This window comes from Bos javanicus, chromosome 23, assembly GCF_032452875.1.
Source record: "Bos javanicus breed banteng chromosome 23, ARS-OSU_banteng_1.0, whole genome shotgun sequence".
In the NCBI taxonomy this organism is placed as follows: Eukaryota; Metazoa; Chordata; class Mammalia; order Artiodactyla; family Bovidae; genus Bos; species Bos javanicus.
In genome coordinates, this window is record NC_083890.1 from 27,242,862 (window position 1) to 27,261,859 (window position 18,998).

At 54.0% G+C, this 18,998-nt stretch overlaps 1 protein-coding gene across 6 annotated transcripts in view; it reads left to right on the forward strand.

Annotated features, from left to right (window-relative positions):
* TNXB (tenascin XB) overlaps window positions 1-18,998 on the forward strand; it is a 56,268-nt gene that overhangs the window by 30,067 nt on the left and 7,203 nt on the right. For 3 of the 6 annotated variants that reach the window (XM_061398512.1, XM_061398514.1, XM_061398515.1), the window contains 13 exons: window positions 1,169-1,474; window positions 2,506-2,805; window positions 4,064-4,351; window positions 4,618-4,926; window positions 5,476-5,796; window positions 5,922-6,266; window positions 6,623-6,973; window positions 7,359-7,706; window positions 9,933-10,229; window positions 11,755-12,087; window positions 12,447-12,848; window positions 14,725-15,054; window positions 18,475-18,762. In XM_061398512.1, coding sequence (XP_061254496.1) covers window positions 1,169-1,474; window positions 2,506-2,805; window positions 4,064-4,351; window positions 4,618-4,926; window positions 5,476-5,796; window positions 5,922-6,266; window positions 6,623-6,973; window positions 7,359-7,706; window positions 9,933-10,229; window positions 11,755-12,087; window positions 12,447-12,848; window positions 14,725-15,054; window positions 18,475-18,762 — 4,218 coding nt within the window. Of the gene's footprint in view, window positions 1-1,168; window positions 1,475-2,505; window positions 2,806-4,063; window positions 4,352-4,617; window positions 4,927-5,475; window positions 5,797-5,921; window positions 6,267-6,622; window positions 6,974-7,358; window positions 7,707-9,932; window positions 10,230-11,754; window positions 12,088-12,446; window positions 12,849-14,724; window positions 15,055-15,124; window positions 17,107-17,491; window positions 17,867-18,474; window positions 18,763-18,998 lie in introns of those variants that run through there. The other 3 variants (XM_061398513.1, XM_061398516.1, XM_061398517.1) reach the window with 3 other exon arrangements.

Genomic DNA, 18,998 nt, shown 5'->3' on the forward strand with positions numbered 1-18,998 from the left:
GAGCACCCACTGGGTGCTGGTGCTGGGGACACAATAGTGAACAAGGCAAGGCTCCTCCCAGGAGCTCACATTCTATCAGAGGATGTCTGTAGGACTGTGTGTGAGACAGTGACAAGAGCTGGGGAGAAAAGCAAAGCCCAGTAGGCGAGATGGTGAGTGGGTGGGAAGCGGGCTGGAAAGGGACTCGCTGACGAAGGACCTGCCAGAAGGAGAGGACAAGCCACGTAGGCCTCTGGGGAAGAGCTTCCGGGCAGATGGAATGTCTGAGGACCAGTGAAGACTGTTTTGGAATGAGGAGGGTGGTGTGAGAGGTAGACATGTGGGGCCTCGGAGGGAGGTCATTGTAAGGACTTGGCTTTTTGCTCTGAGTGAGATGGAAGCCATGGCGGGAACAGGCTCTGACTAATGTGCTAACAGTGGGGAACACAGTGAAGAGGAGAGGGGGAGGGGGGATTTAGGAGACTGTGCTACAATCCAGTAAGAGCCGTGTGCTTAGAGGAGGTGAGTGGTAGTCGCTCAGTTCTGTCCGACTCTGCAACTCCATGGACTGTATCCTGCCAGGTTCCTCTGTCCATGAAATTCTCCAGGCAAGAATACTGGAGGAGGTTGCCATTTCCTTTTCCAACTTAGAGGGGGTGGTGGTGGACTTTAGGAGTTAGGGGAGTCAGCTTCTGAAGGTGGTGCCGACAGGACTTACTCGAAGGCCAGCCGTGGGGTGGGGGAGAGGACTCGGGGATGACTCTGACAGTGAAGCGGTGGTTTTGATGAGGTGGGAAGGCTGTGGAAGGAACAGGAGTTGTGGGGCAAAGCCCCTGAATTCAGCTTTGGACTGGAATTTGGGATCAGTTAGGCACCCAAGGAAGATGCTGAGCACACCCAAGTCTGGGGTTCAGCTGGGAGGTCTGGCTGGAGGACTTGGAGCCAGAGATGGGCAGATGGACCTTCAGCCACTTTCCCAGGGTCTCGGTGGTGACTGACACCCCTCCCCACCAAGCACAGCCCCAGATTCTGGCAGGCACTTACTGAAGGCTTGTCGGCCAGACAGATGTTGCCAATCAGTGTAGTCTTACATCAGAACCACCCCATGGGCACCACCACAACAACGCAGATAATTACTACCAAGGAGAAGAAGAGCTTTTCCTGACAGCCTCCCCCATTTCTGTCTCAGCTCCACAAGCAGAAGAGACTCCTCCAGCCACCGAGCCCCCCAAGGAACCACGCCTCGGGGAACTGACAGTAACAGATGTGACCCCCAACTCCGTGGGCCTTGCGTGGACAGTCTCTGAGGGCCAGTTTGACTCTTTCATGGTCCAGTACAAGGACAGGGACGGGCAGCCCCACGTGGTCCCTGTGGCCGCAGACCAGCGAGAGGCCACTGTCTCCGGGCTGGAGCCTGAGCGCAAATACAGGATGAACGTGTACGGGCTACATGGTGGGCAGCGCGTGGGCCCCCTCTCCGTGGTGGCCCTGACCGGTGAGTGAGGGCGGGTCAAGGCAGTCCCCATCCCTGGTCACCCGGGGCCACCCCACCTCCCCAGCCTCTCACTCAGATCCTCCCCAGTCACAGGCATGTGTTCTGTTCCCTGACCCCAGGGATCCTCTTGTAAGCTGGAACCTTCCCTGTCTTCCAGTCTCTATCTCTGCTCCGCCTCCTCCCCCAGGCAGGGTTGTCTTCCTCCCCTCCAACCAGGTCCAGCCAGATACTATCTCTCTGATCATCCACAGCTGTTTCCTCCTCTCTCTTCACAGCCCCGCTGTGACTTGGACTGGCTACCACCTCCCCCTGCTGCCCTTTTTCACTGGGGTTAAACAACACACATCCCTCGAATCTTTTCTCAGAGGCCCTCGGCCCCCCTGGCCTGAGCTGTGTTCCCTTCTGGCCAACCCAGAGTCTTCCTTCCTCAGGGAGATGGCCCTTGCTCTCCGCTCCCGGCGTCTCCCGTTCCTGGCGTGTCCCTCTCCTCATGCCTTCTGGGGACAGGCCACCACCATTTCTGTGCTGTGGTGTCTATGAAACCAGTGAACCCCTTTCAGAGCAATGTCTTAAAATCTATAAAGTAAAATGCATAGGATTTTACCATACCATACCTATTCTATTGATATCCAAATATCAAAGGTATTTTAAAATTTGAATTTATGATTTAGTAATATAGGAACTTCACTATTAGTTCATTAAATAGCAAGAAACTTGTGGCCTGTTTAATAACCTATTTAGAAGCAGTGATGAGTGTAAAGAGTGTTTTGAAGTTTCTGCAGTAATTCTAAGCTGATGTGACAGCATCCGTGATTCCTGTTGGTGACAGTTACGAGCACTGCTGGTACCACCGTGTTGGTTTCCTATATGCATCACTGAAGCAAATGCTAGAGGCCAGTGAAAATAGAGATGTAACTGCTCCCTGTCTCAGTTCAACACCCCCTGGAGGCCCTCGGAGCCCAGGAGCCCTGAGAAGGGGGAGTTCTGACGCCGGAGTTCTCAGCCATGTTCTCTGTCTCCCTGGATCCTAGCTCCCGTCCCCCCAGACCCAGTCACAGAGCCCCCCGTGGAGCCACGCCTGGGGGAGCTGACGGTGACGGATGTGACCCCGGACTCCGTGGGCCTCTCCTGGACCGTCCCCGAGGGCGAATTTGACTCCTTCTTGGTCCAGTACAAGGACAGGGACGGGCAGCCCCAGGTGGTGCCTGTGGCCACTGACCAGCGCGAGGTCACCATACCCGGCCTGGAGCCCAGTAGGAAATACAAGTTCCTGCTCTTTGGGATCCAAGATGGGAAACGCCGCAGCACAGTCTCTGTGGAGGCAAAGACAGGTGAGCGGGACCCCCACGAAGCTGAGGTCCCAGCCCCACCGTCCTTCTTCCCGCTGCCTGAACACCTCTCCTTTCCACCTGTCTCCCTTTCATTCACCTCTTCCTTTTTATTTGAAAAGCCCTGCTGCCTTTTCCCTTCCCAGTCAGATGGGAACCAAGAATATGGAGTGGGTTCTTGGATCAGTTCCCCCTGCTGACTTTCACCTCTTCTCGTAATTCCTACTTCTGTTCAATGGGGAAGGCTCCTCCAGGACCCTTCCTGGAAGGTGGAAGTGCGAGACACAGCAGGACTGGGAAGCAAGGGCGGGAGGCCAGAGCTGTTCCACATCCAAGTCTCAGCCTTGTGTAGCCATCACCTCCCGAGAGAGAGCTTTCCACTGACCCTCACCCTGGTTTCCCGCCCTACTGGCCCAGGCACTCTGGGTCCCTTATCTGCCTCTCCAGAGGAACCGCTTTCCTCCCCTGCCCTCTTCCTGGAGCTCAGAAACACCAGAAGAGCCCAAGACTGGCTGCCCAGTCCAGCCCAGTCGGGCCCAGCCCAGCTATGCCCCTTTCCTGGATTTTGATCCAGGCCCTCCCCTGCCCCTGGGGGTTCCCAGTTGCCAGAGAACTCTCACAATAACAATGCCGTCAGCGTCCTCGCTGTCCAGGAAGGCAGAAGGCCAGCTCCTTCTCAGGCCCCGGGATGGCTTCTTGGGCAGACACCGGATCCTTCTCCTGTCTGAGCATCCTTCTTCTCCTTGTACCCCTCCTCACACAAAAGCAGTCCCCACTCCTCCACCAGGTCCTAGGAGGGTCACCATCATCATAATATCCTACCTCCCCACCAGCTGTCTGCCCCCAGGGACCTGTACCCCCTCTGATGTCCCCAGGACCCTTGGATTTTCCCAAAGAACAGTCAAATCACAAACAGTGGATTCCTTGGTCAAAGGAAATAAGCAGATGAAGCCTGTGATAAGCTGCACCCTGCCAAGGAAATGGTCTCTATCCGGTGGCTAGAGTCTGGATAACAAGTGGAATAAGATAAATAGGAAACCAGGGGATCACCTCTCCCAGGACGGAAGGCTGCTCCCTGCGCTGGTTAATGGACAGAGGCATGGCCTGATGAGGATGCTGGCGGGCATGTGATGGTGATGGAAATATCTGGGGGAAGCACTGATGATTTGGGCAGTTCTAGATTTTTCCAGCTCCAGAGGGAGGCAGTCAAGGAGTCATTTTGGAAAAAAAAATAAACACAAGAAACTTTCCTTTCTGTCAGTTGGCCGAGGTGACGCCAGCCCAGGAGCCCCACCCCGCCTTGGGGAGCTGTGGGTGACAGACCCCACCCCAGACTCACTGCGCCTCTCCTGGACGGTCCCTGAAGGCCACTTCGACTCCTTTGTGGTCCAGTTCAAGGACAGGGATGGGCCCCGCGTGGTGTCCGTGGAGGGCCATGAGCGCTCGGTCACCATTAGCCCTCTGGACTCCGGCCGCAAGTACAGATTCCTAGTCTACGGCCTCCTGGGCAAGAGGCGCCATGGCCCCCTCACCACCGAGGGCACCACAGGTGAGGGCAGCCCCTGCGGGGGGCGTCTGATCTGGAGGGCCCCCTGGGGAGAGTCACTGTGGTCACTTGTGGTGGCTGTCAACATGGTTGCTGTTTGGCTCTGGTTGTCTGGCTGGAATCCGACCCATCTCCTTGCACAAGCCCGAAGACCCAGCCCTGCAGGACGCAGCCACAGCTCAGTCCCGTCTTTAGACCTCTCAGTCCTTCCTTTCAGTGTCACCCAGCCTTCCAGAAACAACCATTTACTCTCTGTGTTTCCATCTCAGAGACCCGCAGAGCTGTGGATGAGGCTGGAACAAAGCGTCCCTCAAAACCACGTCTGGGGGAGGAGCTGCAGGTGACCGGTGTGACATCAGACTCCGTGGGCCTCTCGTGGACGGTCCCTGAGGGCCACTTTGACTCCTTTGTGATCCAGTACAGGGACAGAGACGGGCAACCACAGGTGGTGCCCGTGGAGGGCAGCCGCAGGGAGGTCAGTGTCTCGGGCCTGGACCCTGCCCGCAGGTACAAGCTGCTGCTCTACGGGCTGTCCAGGGACAAGCGAGTGGGTCCCATCTCTGCCATCGCCGTGACCGGTGAGTGCAGCCGGGGGAATTCGCTGTCCCTCCTTCCCACCTGGCTCTCCTGGTCTGATGGAGTCAGGATTTCTGAGCTTCCTGTACCCCTTCTTTTGGGGGAAGAGGTCAGCTTCATAGAAGCATAATTTACGTACGATAAAATTCACCCATTTTAAGAGCATAATTGAGTGAGTTTGGGTGAATGGTCATGACCATTGGTCTATGTCATGACCATTACCACAACAAAGATAGAAAACATTGACTCTAGAGGTTTCCCCATGCTCCTTGGCTGTCAGTTTCCCTGATCCCAGCTTCTGGCAACCCCTAATTGCTTTCTATCATTATAGTTTTGCCTTTTTAAGTGTTTTGTTTAACAGACTCATACAGTACATAGTTTTTTGTGTGTTTTTCCTGCACTTAGCATGATGCTTTTGAAGTTCATCCCTGGGTATCAGTAGTTGGTCCTTTTTATTACTGATCTCTTGTCCTTACCTCCTTCCCTCCATCCATCCTCTTGGAGTCTTGGTGCAGCGACAGACCACTCACCCCTCTCTACCTGTCTCTCAGAACCAGCCCCCAGGGAAGAAATCAAAGCAGAGCCCGCAACCTTTAGTCCTCCAGCATCTGAGCCCCTTCTGGGGGAGGTGATTCTGGAGGAGGCCGCCCCACACAGCCTGCGTCTCTCCTGGACGGCAACTGAGGGAGAATTTGACTCCTTCGAGGTCCAATACACAGACGAGAATGGGCAACTCCAAGAAGTTAATGTAGGGGGCGACCAGCATGACATCACCATCTCTGACCTGGAATCTGACCACAGATACCTGGTGAGCCTGTACGGTTTCCACGACGGGCAACGTGTTGGTCCTGCCCACATCGAGGCCATGACAGGTGAGCAAAAGAGCTCTGCCCACTCAGCTTCCTTCCAAGGGGGCCGTGAGGGCCCAGAGGAGGCCGAGGCCCCATGGCCTCTGTGCCCTTCTCTCAGGCTCTGTTCTCTCCGTGTCTGTGTTCAGCCCCAAGAGAGGAGGATGATGAACCTTCAGAATCTCCCTCTACCACCCAAACCCCATCCACCGAGGTCCCTGAGCCTCACATCAAGCCACGCCTGGGGGAGCTGGCGGTGACAGACACCACCCCCAACTCCCTGAGCCTCTCCTGGACCGTCCCCGAGGGCCAGTTCGACCACTTCCTGATCCAGTACAAGAATGGGGACGGGCAACCCAAGGTGGTGAGGGTCCCTGGGGATGAGGACGAGGTCACCATCTCAGGCCTGGAGCCAGACCACAAGTACAAGATGAACCTGTATGGCTTCCACGACCGCCAGCGCATGGGCCCCGTCTCTGTCATCGGGGTGACCAGTGAGTGGACGGTGGAAGCCCCAGGATGGGACCTAGTGGGGAGATCACCCCCTAGGGGAAGGGGGAGTGGAGTGTGGGAGGCCCCCCTCCTCGAGGCTGAGCCATGGTGACCTTTGTGTGTCCTCCTGGGCTGAGAAGGGCCTCTGTGAGCCATGCTGGTGGCGGTCCTGGTCCCCACAGCTGACTCCAGAAACTCCAGGCATGTCTGTGAGGTGTGGACCAAGCAGGACCACCCAGCCCCAAAGATGGGCTTCTCTGAACTGACTTCAGGGCCTGGAGTTGAAGCCAAGGCTTGGGAGGAGACCCAAGGACGTCTCTTGGGGACCCTGCCTCACCCTCTGTGTGTCCCTTCTCAGCTGCAGAGGAAGAGACCCCCAGCCCCACAGAGATGGAGGAGACCCCCAGCCCCACAGAACCCAACACAGAGGTCCCGGAGCCCCCTGAGGAGCCCTTCCTGGAGGAGCTGACAGTGACGGGATCCTCCCCAGACTCGCTGAGCCTCTCCTGGACCGTCCCCCAGGGCCACTTTGACTCCTTCACTGTCCAGTACAAGAACGGGGACGGGCAGCCTAAGGTGGTGAGGGTGCCGGGGCATGACAAAGGGGTCACCATCTCAGGCCTGGAGCCAGACCACAAGTACAAGATGAACCTGTACGGCTTCCACGACCGCCAGCGCGTGGGCCCCGTCTCTGTCATCGGGGTGACCAGTGAGTGCACAGTGGAAGCCTCAGGGTGGGACCCAGTGGGAGGATCACCTTCTCAGGTGATGGGCGAGTGGGGTGTGGGAGGCCCCTCTCCTCGAGGCTGAGCCATGGTGCTCTTTGTGCCTCTCCTGGGCTCCCTGAGGACTAGTGCATCCTCCTGGGCAGAGAAGGGCCTCTGTGAGCCATGCTGGTGGCAGTCCTGGCCCCTACAGCTGACCCCAGAGACTCCAGGCATGTCTGTGAGGTGTGGACGGAGCAGGACCACCAGCCTCCTTAGGCTCCTCTGAACTGACCTCAGGGTCCCCAGTTGGGGACCATGGCTCGGGAGGAGACCCAAGGACATCTCCAGGGGACCCTGCCTCACCCTCTGTGTATCCCTCCTTCTCAGCTGCAGAAGAAGAGACCCCCAGCCCCACAGAGGTGGAGGAGACCCCCAGCCCCACAGAACCCAGCACAGAGGCCCCGGAGCCCCCTGAGGAGCCCGTCCTGGGGGAGCTGATGGTGACAGGATCCTCCCCAGACTCGCTGAGCCTCTCCTGGACCGTCCCCCAGGGCCACTTCGACTCCTTCACTGTCCAGTACAAGGGCAGGGACGGGCCTCAGGTGGTGCGTGTCGGGGGTGAGGAGACCGAGGTGACCGTTGAGGGCCTGGAGCCTGGACACAAGTACAAGATGAACCTGTACGGCCTGCACGGGGGGCGGCGCGTGGGCCCTGTGTCCACTGTAGCCATGACCGGTGAGTGAGGGCGGGGCTTAGGATGAGGTCTCAGGAAAGGTCTCATAGTAGAGCCTCTCTAGTGTCTTCCACTGAAGACCCTAAAACCCCCAAATCTCTAGTTCATTCATTATCCATTCAGCACTTCAGGAGTGATCTAGGAGCAGGAAGAGGGAGTCCCAGGGAAGTGCTCGCCCTTGAGAGGCTGTTGGGGACTGAGGCCTCCAAGCCAGTCACACATGACCTGTCTGTGGCTCTCTGCTTTGCATGGAAACTCTGAAAAGAACTCTTTTGGGGTGTTGGGACAAATGCCATGAAATAGTAAATCTCAACAAGTATTTATTATATAAAATTTCAGACATACCCAAAAGGAAAGAATAGCATAATGAATTCCTATGTGTCAATCACCCTACTTCAACCAAAAAGCACCTCTTGAGCAGTCTAGCTCATCCAGACCCCATCACTTCCCACCCTCCTCAACTAGAAAATCATCTTTCTTATTTTTTTTTGAATGTATTTTATTTTTGGCAGTGGTGGGTCTTCATTGCTACACACAGGTTTTGTCTAGTTGTGGCGAGCAGGAGCTACTCTTTGTTGCAATACAGGGGCTTCTCGTTGCAGTGGCTTCTCTTGTTGCAGAGCTCAGGCTCTAGGTACTGTGGGGTTCAGTAGTTACGACTGGAGGGCTCTAGAGCGCAGGCGCAATAATTGTGGCTCAAGAAGATAGTTGCTCTGCGGCATGTGGGATCTTCCCAGTGCAGGGATTGAACTCATGTCCCCTCTGTTGGCAGGCAGATTCTTTTTTTTTTTTAATATAAATTTATTTATTTTAATGGGAGGCTAATTACTTTACAATATTGTATTGGTTTTGCCATACATCAACATGAATCCGCCACAGGTGTATATGTGTTCCCCATCCTGAACCCCCCTCCCACCTCCCTCCCCATAACATCCCTCTGGGTCATCCCAGTGCACCAGCCTTGAGCATCCTGTATCATGCGTCGAACCTGGACTGGCAATTCGTTTCATATATGATATTATACCTGTTTCAATGTGGCAGGCAAATTCTTAACCACTAGGAAGTCCTAGAATGTTTTCTTTATTAACAGCTTTATTGAGGTATACTTTACATACCATAGAATTCACCTGTTTTAAGCATACAGCTTATCAATTTTAGTGTATTTACAGAGTTGTACAACCATCATCACTATCTATTAATAATTTTAGAACTTTTCCAGCACATTGAGATGAAATCTGGTGTCCAGACCCATTTTGTCAGGGCCCATTTCCGATCCCCACAAATCTACTGTCTCTGTAGATTTGCCTTTTCTGGACACATCATATAACTGGAATCATACAATACCTGCTCTTTCATGTCTGACTTTTACCACATTTTAGCACATTTTTGTGGTTGATCTGTGTTGTAGCATGTAGCAGTACTTCATTCCTTTATAGTCAAATAATATTCCATTGTATGGATACACTGCTGTAATATTTTAAAACATATTCTATACTCTCTTTACTTCATCATTACATATTTAAGTGTACTGCTCTTTTCAAAAAGACCACTTAAAAGTAACCATGACACAGTGATTGTGCCTTTAAAAACTAGATATTCAGGTATTACTAGTTTCCTGATTCCCTGGTGGCTCAGACGGTAAAGAATCCACCTGCAATGCCGAAGATCTAGGTTCGATCCCTGGGTTAGGAAGATCCCCTGGAGGAGGGCATGGCAACCTACTCCAGTATTGTTGCCTGGAGAATCCACATGGACAGAGGAGCCCGGCAGGCTACATTACAGTCCATGGGGTCACGAAGAGTTGAACATGACTAAGCGACTAAGCACTCACCTTCCTGATGGTGTCCTAATTGTTCTTTTGCAATTTTTTGCTGGAATCAGATCCAATTAAGAAAGATAGGCTGCAATTGGGAGAACTGGGATTTTAAATAGGGTGGGCAGGAAAGGCCCTAGAGAGAAGTTGACATTTGAATGAAGACTTAAAGGAGGTGTGAACATGAGCCATGCAGACATCTGGGGAAAGAACATTCAGGCATCGAGGCAAGAGGCCATTTGGCACACTGGATGGACCATAAGGAGGCCACAAAGAGATTGTGAGGGCCACAGGTACAGCTGGATCTGAAGGGAGGCCCACAGAGCTGGCCCACCTTCTGGCCTGAACCCAGGAGAGCAGGGCCTCAGCAGTTCCTTCCAGCAGCAGGAACGGTTCTGTTTGCCTCTCTCCCCAGCCCGGGAAGAGGAGCCCCCTGCTAGCCCTCCTTTGAAGCCACATCTGGGGGAGCTGACTGTGACAGACGCCACCCCCGACTCCCTGAGCCTCTCCTGGACCGTCCCCGAGGGCCAGTTCGACCACTTCCTAGTCCAATACAAGAATGGGGACGGGCAGCCCAAGGTGGTAAGGGTGCCCGGGGACGAGGACGGGGTCACTATCTCGGGCCTGGAGCCAGACCACAAGTACAAGATGAACCTGTACGGCTTCCACGACCGCCAGCGCGTGGGCCCCGTCTCCACTGTCGGTTTAACTGGTGAGTGTGCAGTAGGACACTGGCCCCGAGCTGGGCTCAGTTCCCCTTTAATTGCCAGTACTCGTGTTTTTCTCCCACTGTTCTTGAGCCTGAGCCTCCCAAGCGCCTGGGAGTGGTTCTGTGCCTGTCTTCACTCCAAGCCTTACTGTCACTTTAGCTGTCTCACCCTTTACACTTTTTGAGTCCTTGAAGAGGGAAGATGCCAAGGAAATAGTAACTCAGGCAGACCTGGGGCTGGCCCTGTTCTCAGCCCCTTAGAGCTGTGTGACCTCGAGAGAGTCACTCAGCCTCTGTGCTTCCCTTTCGGCATCCTTGCAGAAAGAATACCCTACCTGTCTGGCAGGATGGGTATGGCTTGCCTCACCCACAGTGTTTGGTAACTACGGCTCCTCCTTTAGAAGAAGAAAATTAGTTACTAAAAACCCTTGGGTGAATTCTCATAATTATTATTGATTTCACTGGGTAAAATTGTATTTGATACCAATACCCATGGACTGTATGTCAACACGGAACCCTGCTATCATGGATACTGTTACTTCAGTAGTTAACATTAGTCATGGTGGCTTAGTCGATAAGTTGTGTCCAACTCTTTCGATCCCATGGACTGGAGCCCATCAGGCTCCTCTGTCCGTGGGATTCTCCAGGTGAGAATACTGGAGTGGGTTGCCATTTCCTTCTCCAGAGGAAGATTCCTGATCTAGGAATCGAACCCAGTTCTCCTGCATTGCAGGCAGATTCTTTACTGACTGAACTATGAGGGAAGCCCTAATATTAGTCATATGTGCAGCTAAACAAGATATTTTCTCTTCATTAATTACTCCTTATCTTGTCTGTTGGTTGCTTGTGTTAAGTTCCTTTATAGCTATTACCTGCGACATGCTTAAAACTTGGTTCCCAAACACAATGGAGATCTGAAACACGATGATTTTATAATTCAGCTATTAAGCCGGAATAAAACTCTATGCAGAACAGGAAAGACAAAAGAAATCTGTGGGTGTGATGTGTCGTCCCTGCCATAAACTGGCAAGAGAATTAATACGAGGTCCCCAAGCAACCCAACTGCAAAGATGATCTGATTTCCTGTGGTCTCATCTCTGCTGTCCACTGTGGAATCTAAATTAGATTCTCAAATGCTCAGAAAAGCCTTCTAAACCAGAGGAGATATTAAAGGAAAATACTTAAGAACCTGAGCACAGGCACCTCCTGACGCGACGTGTCTGTTAGACGTGGTGCTGTTACAAAGCATGAGTCCTGACCCACTAAGTGAATTCGCTCAGCAGCTCCTGCAGCTTCCATGCTGCACATGCTGAGGTCAGTGGCGTCCCACCCTACCATCTTGACATCTCCACAGTGTGTGCCCTGCCCCTGGAAGCTGAACATTTAAACTAGGGAAATGAAGTCTTAACCCTGGGGCACTGGAGTCCCAGCTTCAGGACCCTGGTGTGTCTTGGAGAAATCCCAGAATCCATCCTGTTAGGAGGGAGCTCAGGAAGCATGTCACCATTCTCTTTGTCTCCTGATCCAGTCTCAGAAAAAGACCAAGAAATGACTCCAGCCCCAACAGACCTGCCCACTGCAGCTCCTGAGCCTCCCATCAAGCCCCGCCTGGGGGAGCTGGCGGTGACAGACGCCACCCCCGACTCCCTGAGCCTCTCCTGGACCGTCCCTGAAGGCCAGTTCGACCACTTCCTGATCCAGTATAAGAACGGGGACGGGCAACCCAAGGCGGTGAGGGTCCCTGGGGACGAGGACGAGGTCACCATCTCAGGCCTGGAGCCAGACCACAAGTACAAGATGAACCTGTATGGCTTCCACGACCGGCAGCGTGTGGGCCCCATCTCTGTCATCGGGGTGACCAGTGAGTGCACAGTGGAAGCCTCAGGGTGGGACCTAGTGGGGAGATCACCCACTAGGGGAAGGGGGAGTGGAGTGTGGGAGGCCCCTCTCCTCGAGGCTGAGCCATGGTGACCTTTGTGTGTCCTCCTGGGCAGAGAAGGGCCTCTGTGAGCCATGCTGGTGGTGGTCCTGGTCCCCACAGCTGACCCCAGAGACTCCAGGCATGTCTGTGAGGTGTGGACCAAGCAGGACCACCCAGCCCCAAAGATGGGCTTCTCTGAACTGACTTCAGGGCCTGGAGTTGAAGCCAAGGCTTGGGAGGAGACCCAGGAACGTCTCCTGGGGACCCTGCCTCACCCTCTGTGTGTCCCTTCTTCTCAGCTGCAGAAGAAGAGACCCCTGGCCCCACAGAGATGGAGCAGACCCCCAGCCCCACAGAGGTGGAGGAGACTCCCGGCCCCACAGAGATGGAGGAGACCCCCAGCCCCACAGAACCCAGCACAGAGGCCCCGGAGCCCCCCGAGGAGCCCCTCCTTGGGGAGCTGACGGTGACAGGATCCTCCCCAGACTCGCTGAGCCTCTCCTGGACTGTCCCCCAGGGCCACTTCGATTCCTTTACTATCCAGCACAAGGGCAGGGATGGGCCCCAGGTGGTGCGTGTCGGGGGTGAGGAGACTGAAGTGACCATTGGGGGCCTGGAGCCTGGACGCAAGTACAAGATGAACCTGTACGGCCTGCACAGCGGGCAGCGCGTGGGCCCCGTGTCCGCTGTGGGCGTGACCGGTGAGTGACGGCAGGGCTCAGGGGTCTTCGGGGTGGAAATAGCTTTTCCTCATGGGTGACCTGTTTGACTGTTCTGTTATTTCACCAGACCTTGAACCCCTCTTATGCCCTTCCTCCATGGCCCTGGGCCATGACCCATGTGTAGTGGTCTGCCCTTTGTCAATCCACAGCCTCATTGTCCACAGTAGCATGACCTCCTCTGATGGTCAGTCACTGGCTGCCTCGAAGGGTGAAATGTGTCAGGCTCAGACCAAGCTTGACTTGACTAGAATTTTCTTTTCTTTCCATCTTAATCACAAATCACAGCATTCTTTGTTACAACAAGAAAAAAAAAAAAAAAGAATGAAAGAAACAACCCAACATCCAACCACACTGAGATGATTAAGTAATTAGACAACAATCTGTAAAATGACCTATTACGGCATCATTGAAATGCTTAAACATAAGACAATTACTTTATACTTTACAATGAAATAAGAGTTTACAATGTTTGTAAGGAGGCTAATCAAAACCACTTGAAAATAACTTGCATAGTAAGACAACTGGAAGGAAACATCCCATGGGATGCATGACTTGTGGGACACAATACAATATTTTTCCCATTTTGCTTTTATTTTTCCCATTGTGCTTTTTTTCCCATTTTGTTCTGTTCTGTGTCATTTACATTTTCTTAAGTGACAAGCATTTTTTCTTTTATAATCAGGAAATTTTCAGTACATCGTCTCCTCTTTTGTATTCCTTCCATCTTTTCTGCTCATCATTCTTGCAATTTATTTCATTGATGATTATGAAAAAGTTACAATTTCTGGTCTCTAAGAAATGAAGAAAAAAAATCCCCAAGGGGAATTAAATTCCCCACTTGTAGTCAGGGTGGCTTTTCTAAGTCACTGTCAGCTGGAATCTTATGCCCAGTGACAATATGTCACCAGGGTTCCTCTGCACATGGGAGAACCCAGCTCCTGAGAGTCAATCTTTTGTGGGGTGAGTCAGCTGTCTCTGTGAGGTTCACTCTTCCCTCCGAAGACACTTCGGACAGAGGGCCCCCTATCATGCAAATCACAAGCATATGCAAAAAGCACAGAGGGACCCATGTCCCTACTCCACATCCACCACCGGACTACTAATTTTAATAATCCAGTTTCTTTTTAAGTCCGTATTTTTCTCGGAAAAGCATATAGCAACATGATGGAAAGTTTGGAAAGTAGGGGAAACAAATCTCTCATCGGACCACTTTCTGACCCAAGAACCGCCGTTCATAACAATGTGTGTAACACCCGCTCTTTCTGTGTTTTCCATGCCTGCATGTTTTCAGGTTGCAGAGTGTTCATGTAATTCTTGGCTCTTAACTTTTTTTGTACCTAAGTTACACTGAGAGCTTTTATCCTGTGGCTACATAACCGTCATTAATCATCATTTTAATGGCCATTTGATGCTTCATGGTGAAAGTGCCATAACAAAATTAATCTTCTTCTGTGGTTCCTTTGGAGTCCTGACACATCTTGCTGTCATGAATAATCCCAAAATGAACTCCCGTGATACAACTTTTCCTGCTTTTTAATAATTTTCTTAGGATAGCTGCCCAGAAATGAGATTATTGGTTCAAAGGAAATGAGCAGTACTTTGGCTCCCGACATGCATGTCCGAATTGCCTTCTGAAGGTTCACGGTGCCTGCCAGCCAGTATGTCAGGGGGGTCGGGCATGTCTCGGTCTCCCCTGCGTGGAGTCACCGAATGCTGCACCCAGAGGCTGCGTGAGCCTCCAGGCCTGCAGCTTGAGGAGTGTTTTGCTGGATCTTTCGCTGGTTGTCTCTGTTGATATCAGCAGACATCAAAGCAAGTTGCCATCTAAGCCTCTGCCCCCAATCTCTTTTCTCAGACCCTCAGGAGGTTGTGGAAGAGACCCCCAGCCCCACGGAGCCCAGCACAGAGGCCCCAGAGCCCCCCGAGGAGCCCCTCCTGGGGGACCTGACAGTGACGGGATCCTCCCCGGATTCGCTGAGCCTCTCCTGGACCGTCCCCCAGGGCCACTTCGACTCCTTCACCATCCAGTACAAGGGCAGGGACGGGCCCCAGGTGGTGCGTGTTGGGGGCGAGGAGACTGAGGTGACCATTGGGGGCCTGGAGCCCAGACACAAGTACAAGATGAACCTGTACGGCCTGCACGGGGGGCAGCGCGTGGGCCCCGTGTCCACCGTGGGCGTGACCGGTGAGTGAGGGTAGGGCGTGAGTGATGAGTGAGGTGGGGAGGGTGGGGTGCAGGATGGGAAGGACAGGTCCTGGAAGAGTTTCCCTTTATTCCCATCTTAAATTTCCCTTTATTCCCATCTTAATGAAAACATAAATACTCTCAGCAGCATGTCTTTTCCAGAACATCAGATGGTCAAGGCTTCTTGTTAAAAGGCAGATTCAGATTTGGCAGGTTTGGGCTGGGGCTGGACATACTGGATTTCTAAAGTCCTTCCTGATGCTGATGCTGCTGGTCCAGGGACCACACTCTGCTAAAGCTCCTCACAAAGCAATTGGATGCTTCCTTAGATTCTATCAGACAGAATTGTGCTTGCATGCCTGAGTCCTCACAGGAGCTCAGGCAAGCTCGGCCTCTATGTAGTTGACTGGAGGCTGTGGAGGAAGGCAGGAGCGTGCTCACAATTTAGTGTCTTGACTGAAACGCCCCCTAGCCGCACAGTTTGGGTGTTAACAGACTTGTGACACCAGTGGTTCAAGAAAGATGTGGGTGGCCTGAGCCAAGTACTGAGGAAGTTCACTGAGATAAACCTTGAACGTGGCAGAGAAACCAGTTCTTATCCTACGGGGCTCACAGACAGGCTGTGGACCAGAAAAGGGGGATGTGTAGGTGATGGGAAGCCCTAGCCGGGCCAAAACTGGGCAGTGAGGCCAACACCAGCCTGCCTGCCCACGGGTGTCCACAGGTTCCCACGGGACAGCTGAGACTTGACGACCGGCAGGCGTTATCTTGGTGACACTTACAGACAGGATGAAGGGTCTCAGTCAGTACTAGGAACATCATGGCACAAGAGAGGATTTTATACGAAACTCTTGGAGTGGGAGAGAGAGTCTTGAGATGGGGTAGAGAGGTTGGGACTGCTCAGGAAGCCAGGAATTTCTCTCCCAGAATAGAGAGGACTGCTGCACAGTTTTATGCCAAGACTGAGACCCTCAGATGTACTTTTAAAGACTCATTCTGGCTCCCTGTGAAGAACAGGTGGAGGCGGGGGGCAGAGAGGCATAGGGAGGTGGTAACCCAGGTGACAGGTAAGGGCGTCCCAGACAGGTGTGGGGAGTAAGAAGATGCAAGAGGGATGCCAGAGAGAGAAACTGGTGCGTGTGTGCTAAGTCGCTTCAGTCGTGTCTGAGCCAGCCAGGCTCCTCTGTCCCTGGGACTTTCCAGGCAGGAATACTGAAGTGGGTTGCCATGCCTCCTCCAGGGGATCTTCCTGACCCAGGGGTTGAACCCACATCTCTTAGTCTCCTGCATTGGCAGGCGGGTTCTTTACCACTAGCACCACCTGGGAAGACAGCAGATGGCAACAGGAACGGATCCAAGAAGACTCCAGGTTTCTGATTAGAGAAGGGGGATGGGGCTTCTGAGCTGCTTGGGGGCCAAGACATGAGCCAAAAGGAGTTAAGATGCCGTGAGACCACAGTGGAGGGAGGCCCAGAGCACAGCGGCCATGTGGGCCTGCGTGTGAGGAAGGGAGCTGGTAGGTAGGGGTGAGAGCGGGGTGGATGAGGCTAAGGTGCCAGGAAGGCCGACATTAAAGGGACCAGAAAGAAAGAGTTAAGAGAAAGAGGAGTTAGAACTCCTGTGGACAGACATGTCCTGTACCTTATTATTTTATTTTTGTAATACACCCCTTTATATGCTGAACTGAGGACTGAGGAGACCTCACCTGTCCTGAATGTCTCTGTGCAACTCCAGACTATGATGCCATGACCACCCAAACCCCGTCCACCGCGGTCCCCGAGCCTCCCACCAAGCCCCGCCTGGGGGAGGTGACCGTGACAGATGCCACCCCCGACTCTCTGAGCCTCTCCTGGACCATCCCCGAGGGCCAATTCGACCACTTCCTGGTCCAGTATAAGAATGGGGACGGGCAGCCCAAGGCGGTGAGGGTGCCCGGGGACGAGGACGGGGTCACCATCTCGGGCCTGGAGCCAGACCACAAGTACAAGATGAACCTGTACGGCTTCCACGACCGCCAGCGCGTGGGCCCCGTCTCTGTCATCGGGGTGACCAGTGAGTGCACAGTGGAAGCCCCAGGATGGGACCTAGTGGGGAGACCACCCCCTCAGGTGATGGGGGAGTGGGGTGTGGGAGGCCCCCTTCCTCGAGGCTGAGCTATGGTGCTCTTTGTGCCTCCCCTGGGCTCCCTGAGGACTAGTGCATCCTCCTGGGCAGAGAAGGGCCTCTGTGAGCCATGCTGGTGGTGGTCCTGGCCCCTACAGCTGACCCCAGAGACTCCAGGCATGTCTGTGAGGTGTGAACCGAGCAGGACCACCAGCCTCCTTAGGCTCCTCTGAACTGACCTCAGAGTCCCCAGCTGGGGACCATGGCTCGGGAGGAGACCCAAGGACATCTCCCGGGGACCCTGCCTCACCCTCTGTGTATCCCTCCTTCTCAGCTGCAGAGGAAGAGACGCCCAGCCCCACAAAGATGGAGGAGACCCCCAGTCCCACAGAGATGGAGGAGACCCCCAGCCCCACAGAACCCAGCACAGAGGCCCCGGAGCCCCCCGAGGAGCCCCTCCTTGGGAAGCTGATGGTGACAGGATCCTCCCCGGACTCGCTGAGCCTCTCCTGGACTGTCCCCCAGGGCCACTTTGACTCCTTCACCGTCCAGTACAAGGGCAGGGACGGGCCCCAGGTGGTGCGTGTTGGGGGCGAGGAGACTGAGGTGACCGTTGGGGGCCTGGAGCCTGGACACAAGTACAAGATGCACCTGTACGGCCTGCACGGGGGGCGGCGCATGGGCCCCGTGTCCACCGTGGGCGTGACCGGTGAGTAGGAGAGCAAGCCCCAAACCCTAGGTTTCCCTCTGTTGCCCTTGTGTTTCCCTCTTTGGGACACCTGCACTTCTCACAAATGGGGCCTGTTCCCTTTCCTCACGTGGTGCTGGGGATCCCACCCCATGCTCGAATTGCGTGAGGATTGATGGACGGTGTGCTCGGGGTCAGCTCGGCAGGTAGCCTCTGCCCCACACGTTTCCGCTTTCTTCCTTCCTTCATGATCTGGACCCTCAGACCTGCTCAGGTGTTCATGTATGGCTTCCTCAGCCACCAAGCATTTTAGCAGCTTGGCGCACAGATGGAGAACCAGGTTCCCTAGGTTGAATCCTGCTCTGAAGGTACTCATTTTGCAAATGTTTCTTAACCTCTCTGCACCACGGATGCCCACACAACAAGGGTGCTAAGGATAAAAGCACCTACTTCAGCAGCTGTGTGAGGATTAAATGCACTATTTGCAAACTGCCTACAGCAGTGCCTGGGACACATGAAGCAGTTTTAAGAAGAGTTTGCTGCAAATGGTCATTTCACAGCCAGGGAACAGCGCCCCCTTCTGGCCCAGGGTCCTGTCCTTGACCACAGCCTCCTCTGCTCTGTTCCAGCCTCCCTGACTACGGAGCGCCCCCTGGCACCCCGCCTAGGGGAGCTGGCGGTGGCAGTCGTGACCTCGGACACAGCGCGTCTCTCGTGGACGGTGGAGCAGGGGCCCTTTGACTCCTTCCTGGTCCAGTACAAGGATGTACAGGGGCAGCCCCAGGCAGTGCCCGTGGCTGGAGACCTCCGAGAGGTCACAGTTTCGAGTCTGGCCCCCGGCCGCAAGTACAAGTTCCTCCTGTTCGGACTCCAGGATGAGAAACGACACGGCCCAGTTTCTGCAGATGCAAAGACTCGTGAGTGAGGGCTGGAGGCCACCTTTGCCATCTGACCATCCTAAACTGACCATCCTCCACTCCCTTGTGGAATTTCGCGTTTCCATGCTCCACACCCCAGACCCGTTTATTTACCGGGTTCAGTGAAATCCAAGTCCCGAGTACCCAGTTACCCTCTCGTTCCCATCCTACTCCTATATCCCCAGGGACACTTGTTTTCTTCCCTGGCCCCTCTTTAATCCCTACTCCTCTGCCTC